General features: G+C 54.2%; 1 protein-coding gene across 4 annotated transcripts in view; it reads left to right on the top strand.

Annotated features, from left to right (window-relative positions):
* Positions 1-566: 566 nt before the first annotated feature.
* Positions 567-6,492, top strand: part of TSEN2 (tRNA splicing endonuclease subunit 2) — a 20,117-nt gene continuing 14,191 nt past the window's right edge. The window contains exons 1-3 of one of the 4 annotated variants that reach the window (XM_016185562.2): positions 567-632; positions 4,287-4,577; positions 5,652-5,733. In XM_016185562.2, coding sequence (XP_016041048.2) covers positions 4,404-4,577; positions 5,652-5,733 — 256 coding nt within the window. In that variant the 5' untranslated portion in view covers positions 567-632; positions 4,287-4,403. Of the gene's footprint in view, positions 633-4,049; positions 4,578-5,651; positions 5,734-6,492 lie in introns of those variants that run through there. The other 3 variants (XR_009547082.1, XM_060180682.1, XM_060180681.1) reach the window with 3 other exon arrangements.

The following is a 6,492-nucleotide window of genomic DNA, read 5'->3' as shown; positions in this document are numbered from 1 at the left end:
GCTCTGGCTGATAGTGGTGCTGGGGACTGAATTTGGGACCTCAGAGCCTCAGGCAGGAGTCTTTTTGCAGTATCGTTACTATTATTAATTATTAATATTTTCCCCAGAGCCCTGCTGAGCTCTGGCTGATGGTGGTTCTGGGGACTGAACCTGGGACCTCAAGAGCCTCAGGCAGGAGAGGCTTTTGCAGACCCCGGCCCCGTGAATTGTCCTTTATGGAGCCCAGTGTCTCCAGGGGCCAGTGTCAGCGGAGGTGCCTCTCGACCAGCTGCAGCCACGCAGGCGACAGGTAACGGCAAACGACAGGGGTCAGCCAGGGGCGGGCTGAGCTGAAGTCCCTTCCCAGGCTAGGGTGAGGGAGCACACCTTCCGCCTGGTGGCCTCCAGCGTCCCTGTCCTCAGCGGCCAGGCGATCTATCCCCAGCTCCGCCACACTTGTCACCTACGGCCGCAACTGGGCGGGGCCTGCGCGGGATACAGCCCGGGCCCCGCCCTCCTACCGCACTGCGCAGGCGCGCTCCTCCCCCACAGCCCTGCGCCTGCGCATTCGCCCGACTTTGCGGCCGGAGCACTTGACGACATTGGCCCCGCCCCCGCCGGTTGCTAGGGCGACGGCGAGCGCGGAGCGCCAGGTAGGCTGTGTGCGAACATGGCGGCGCCCAGGGGCCAAGCACGTTCGGGCGGGGAGGGCGCCTCGCTTTCCCCAGAGCCTCCCGGGCGGGGGCGCAGGACCCCGAGGGCTCAGCGGGACGGCTGATCGCTCTTCCGGGCGCTGGCGCTGCCGCCCTTCCGCCTCTGGACAAACAACCTGGGGTGCTGGAGGGGCGACTGGCCCCCGGCCTGCCCGAAAGCATCCTCAGACATTCAGTGGGTGGTGGGGGTGGTTGGGGGCCATGCACCCACTAATAAGCATTGTTCCCCGAAGGCCCCAGAGGCTTCTGGGCTGCTGTGTTTGGAGGGCGACTTAGGGAGAACAGCACCCTGCACCCTGCAGGCAGCCAGGAGAAGCCTCAGTTCAGGGCCAGAAGCCCAGTGTGTCTGCACGTCCTGCCCCAACTCCTTCCCTCCCTGACTGCAAAGGCCACAGCATCCAAATGGAGGCATGTGTGACCCCTGGAGACAAAGGCTGAAGCTCATTCCCGAGGGCGTCGCACCTTCCCCAAAGGGGACTAGAAAGCTGGAGAGACCGTGGCGCTGGGGCCTTCCTCCAACCCCCTTCTCGCTCTCTCTCTCCACACCCACATGGCTTGTACTTTCTTCTCCTTTTCTGTCCCCACTTTCTTTTCTTTTTCTTAAACCTTTTTTTTTTAAAAGATTTTATTTATTTATTAATGAGAATGATAGGAGAGAAAAAGAGCCAGATATCACTCTGGTACATGTGCTGCCAGGGATTGAATTCGGGACCTCATGCTTGGGAGTCTGATACTTTTATCCAATGCACCACTTCCCAGACCATCTGTCCTCACTTTCTTCCTATCAGTGCTCCTCTTCTCTCTACTGTCTCTCTGTGATTCTTCCATGGGCCCTGCGCCCACCTGTCCCCTAGTCCTGACTCCCCGGCTGGCCCTGGACAGCAGCATCCCGGAAGGGATTGGGCCTCCTGACCTCCTCATTGAGCAGAGGCCAGCTTTATGGCTGGGAGGACTCCAGCCACTTCCTCTCCTGTTTCTGAGTTGGGGGTTTGGATAAACATTAGCTCAACACCCAAGTGGGGTGTTCTCTCCACACCCCCCTCTTTTTCACGCCCCCCTCTTTTTATTGGGATTAATGGTTTACAGTAACTATAATTGTTTGTGCATGTGTAAAATATCTCAGTTTTCTGCAAAACCCTACTCCACTGTCATGTTCCAGGACCTGGACACTCCCCACCCTCACCCCCACCCCCAGAGTCCTTTACTTTGGTGCAATACACCAAACCCATTCCAAGTTCTGTTTTGTGTTTCCCCTTCTGCTCTTATTTCTACACTTCTGTTCATGAGTGAGATCATCCCCTATTCACCCTTCTCTTTCTGGCTGATCTCACTTCACAGAATTCCTTCAAGCTCCATCCAAGATGAGGTGAATTCATCATTCTTTACTGCTAAGTAGTATTCCATTGTGTATCTAGACCACCAGGGGCCCCAAACAATTAAATGAATAGAGTCTCTTCAACAAACTGTGTTGGGAAAAGTGGGTCCTGTGAATTGTTGAAATAACAGTTCCACTGAGCTGTCATTTCCTGTAACACAGAACAGACCATTGTCACATGGGCACTTTAAGATTTGTTTGTTTTTTTTTTAAGACTTATTTATTTATGAGAAAGATAGGAGGAGAGAGAAAGAACACCAGAGACATCACTGTGGCACATGTGCTGCTGGGGATCAAAACTGGGACCTCACGCTTGAGAGTCCAAAGCCTCATCACTGCGCCACCTCCTGGACCACAAGATTTACTTCTAATGAGATGAGATAAAGTGAGGGAAGTTCACATGAGGGGGATGAGAGAGAAAAGGCACCACTCTGGCACATGCAGCCCAGAATCTTGAACCAGGAGTCTCAAGCATGCAAGTCCTGTGTCCTCCCAGCTGAGCTGTTTCCCCCAGCCACAAGCATTTAACTTTTAAATGTTTTCCTCACCCTCAAAATAAGCCCACGCCTGTCAGCCATGGTTAGCCATTTCCTTCCCCCTCCAGCACCTGACAGCTGCTCCCTACTTGCTGAGAATCTGCTCTGGACAGTTCGTCCTAGTGCTGTTGCATCACAGGCGCTTTTTGGTTTTTTAGTTTACAGATAGCACATTTATTTATTTTACAGATTTATCTTGTACAGAGTCAGAGACACCTGCAGCCCTGCTTCACCACTGATGAAGCTTGCACCCTGCAAGTGGGGCCCAGGGAGCTTGAACCCTTGTCCTTGCACATGATAATGTGTATGCGCACCAGGTGTGCCCCCACCCAGCCCTTCTCTCCTAGGTGATCTTCTAGATGGAATTTCTTCACTCCACACACACTCTCTAAGGTCACCGCTGTCTGTCCATACCTACTTTCCTGTTGATGGCTAGTAGTTAGTGTGCGGAGCCGTTCATTCATTCTCCCGCTTGGGATGTGAATGAGCATGACTCAGTGCTGCCATGAACATGTGTTTTCGGTTCTCTGTTTATACCTGGGGGGAGACTTTCTGGATCACGTGATGACTGTTTAGCATTTGAAGAACTGGCAGGCTGTTTTCCTGTCACATCAATTTAAAGAAGAAGCTGGCCTCAGAGCTTAAGTGGGTCGGTCACAGTGGCAGTTCAGTGACATGAAGCCAAGTCCTGGGTGCTCTTGCGGTCATCACAGGGCTGGCGAGACATGGCACCCAGCTGTGCATTTCCTCCTGAGAGCTTCTATTTACTCTTTCTCTCTTGTTTTGTTTTGTTTTTGTTTTTGTTTTAATTTTTTTTCCCTCCAGTGTGCTGTCATGGAATGAACTAAGGCCCCATGTATGTGGTCTACTGCTGAGAAACTTCTCTGGCCCAATTTATTTATTTGCATTCCTTCAAGAAAGAGAGGAGACACCCCACATCCCTGCTCACCCTCCATGGGGCACCCTGGGTGCCGTGCATGGTGCTGAGAGAGGAGAGACCCCACAGTCCTGCCCACCCTCCATGGGGCTCCCTGGGGGCTGTGCATGGTGCTGAGAGAGGAGAGACCCCACAGCCCTGCCCATCCTCCATGGGGCTCTCTGGGTGCTGTGCATGGTGCTGAGAGAGGAGAGACCCCACAGCCCTGCCCACCCTCCATGGGACTCCCTGGGTGCTGTGCATGGTGCTGAGAGAGGAGAGACCCCACAGCCCTGCCCACCCTCCATGAGAAATTGGACTATGTTGTTCTGCTTAGGGCCAATAAATGTTCAGTGTTTAACAGTAGTTTAGAAATTGTAAAGTCTTCTAATTCACAGTAACTTTTCCAAGTTAAAACCTTTTTGATGTTGCCATATGGTGACAGCAAACCCTCCTTATTTAGTTAAGACTTAAAAAAAAAAGATATATATATATATATATCCAGCTCTGTCAGCTTCTTCCATGTGTCCCAGCCTCGTCCGTGAATCCAGTGGCCTGTGACCAGCAGGTGCCCGGCCTACTCCTAGGGTGCTGCTGCCATCCGGCCGCCCTGTCGGCATCTTCCCAGACCTCAGCCTCATCGCCGTGACAGCCAGCAAGATGGGTCACCTGGACAGTGTGGTCTCTGCTTGGTGGGTGGGGCCCTCGTGCAGGCCCCAGCTGCCCTCTTGCTCTGCTGTCTCACTCACTCGCTCACTGTTTTGTAGATACTGTGTCTGCAGCCCAGAGTTCCTGAGCCTGGGTGTTCAGCACTCTGACGGGGTGGCTAGGGCCTCATCTTCCTCCTGCGCTGTCTGCTCTGCACAAGACGGGACCCTGGAGAGATGGCAGAAGCAGTCTTCCGCGCCCCCAAGAGGAAAAGGAGAGTGTATGAGAGCTATGAGTCTCCACTGCCCATGCCCCTCGGCCAGGGCGAATTCAGAATCTTCCGGGCTGAAATGGTGGACGGCAGCGTGGTCGTGAGGAACCCTGAGGACATGCAGCGGCTGTATAGGCAGGTGGGTGTGGGCAGCTTGGTGCCATGCCGCTCACCTGCTCCTCCCCACGCTCAGTCCGGGGTCCAGGCGGCTCACTTAGAAGCAGGGGCCATTGTGTCTGTCTTGAGATTTATTAATCAGAGATGGCAGAAGAGAGGAGACCAGGGATCACGGCAGCACATGCAGTGCCTGGGATTGAACCCAGCACTCGACAATGAGAGGCTCTTTCACCTTCCAGCGACCAAAACAGAGTGTGTCCAGCCACCGTCCAGTGTCAGCGCCTCCCCGTCACCACGAAACCCACTTTGCCCACTCCCAGCTCTCATCCACTGTACTTACTGTCTCTTAAGACTATTGAAGGGAGTCAGGCTATAGCACAGCGGGTTAAGCGCAGGTGGCGCAGAGCGCAAGGACCGGCGTAAGGATCCCGGTTCAAGCCCCTGGCTCCCCATCTGCAAGGGAGTCGCTTCACAGGCGGTGAAGCAGGTCTGCAGGTGTCTATCTTTCTCTCCCCCTCTCTGTCTTCCCCTCCTCTCTTCATTTCTCTCTGTCCTATCCAGGTTGTGGCCACCTTCCAGGGTGGGCCGCAGGGGTCTTGCCAGCCCCAGGGAGGGGTTGGTGGCAGGGCATGGTCTTCCCAAGCCCACGGTGCCTAGTGCCCCCACCAGGCTGACACGGGGCGTTTATTATCCTGTCAGTTTTCTCTGGGCTGAAGTCTTTTCTAGCTTTTTGAGACCAGGGAATCTGCTGTTTGGGGGGTCAGCAGGGTGGAGGGGGCCCCACGAAGCTGTCTTCACCCAGCAAATGTAGCTCCTGCCTTCAGATGCGCTGCCCTGACCCCCGCCTCTGCCTGCCTGCCACCCTGGCCCTGCAGACCCAGACTGAGGCCATGAGCGACAGGGCGGGTGTCCTGAACCGCATGACTGAGCACTCCCCAGGCAGTGTGCAAAGGTCACCCCCAGTGACAGCCAGACAGACGGACAGCATCTGGCTGTGGAAGGTGGTGAGATGCTCCTAACTCGGCTCCTCTCCCTCCCCTGAAAAGAAAAAGGAAAGAACTAAGCAGAACTGACTTGCTTCCTCTCTTCCTGGAAGGGCTGCTTTGGAAAAGGCATCCTGTCCAGAAGCCGTCCAGACTTCACGATTTCAGACCCCAAGCTAGATGCCCGGTGGAAAGGTAAGCTCTGTGCTGCCGTGAGTGTTCGGCGCCTCTTGGAGAAGGAGGGTGTTTGTAGGTCTTGGGGTGGGGGCATTGCCAGGACTTCATGTGTCCGAGATTTCACCACTCCAGACGGGCTTGTTCGTTCAGAGAGAGGGAGAGAGGGAAAAGGCACCACTGCAAGCCCCCCCCACTACCTCCCACACACATCTCCACCACAGTTCTCACAAGTCTTACAAACTGATTGCTTGGTTCTGTTTATCTCTTTGTGTGTTTTTTTTCCATGTTCACGTGAATCAGATCTCTAGATCACACATCTGAGTGAAACCATCCAGTAGCTGTCTTTTATCTCTTTACTTATTTCACTAAGCATCATCACTCAGTTCCAGCTATTTTGTCCCAAAGGACACAATCTTATCTTTTTTGATGGCAGAGTAGTATTCCATGGAGTCTATATCCCATAATGTTTTTAGCCAGTCATCTGCTGGCAGGCATCTAAGCTGCATCCACTGTCTGGTTGTTGTGAATAACGCAGCTATGAGCATGGGGCTGCGTGTGTCCCTTCTAATTAGTGTCTGAGTGTCCGCTGGATAAAGCCTCCGAGTGGGCTTGTGGGTCCTGAGGTGACTCCATGTCTGTCTGTTGAAGGACTGTCCGCACAGTCTCCACAGGGGCGGCCCCAGTCTGCATCCCAGCAGCAGTGAGCAGAGCCCCTTTTCTCCACAGCCTCGCCAGCACCTGTCATGTGTGTTTGTTGGTGGAGGCGGGTCTCACAGG

The sequence above is a fragment of the Erinaceus europaeus genome, chromosome 21, assembly GCF_950295315.1.
Source record: "Erinaceus europaeus chromosome 21, mEriEur2.1, whole genome shotgun sequence".
In the NCBI taxonomy this organism is placed as follows: Eukaryota; Metazoa; Chordata; class Mammalia; order Eulipotyphla; family Erinaceidae; genus Erinaceus; species Erinaceus europaeus.
This window is presented reverse-complemented; position numbering and strand designations above follow the sequence as displayed.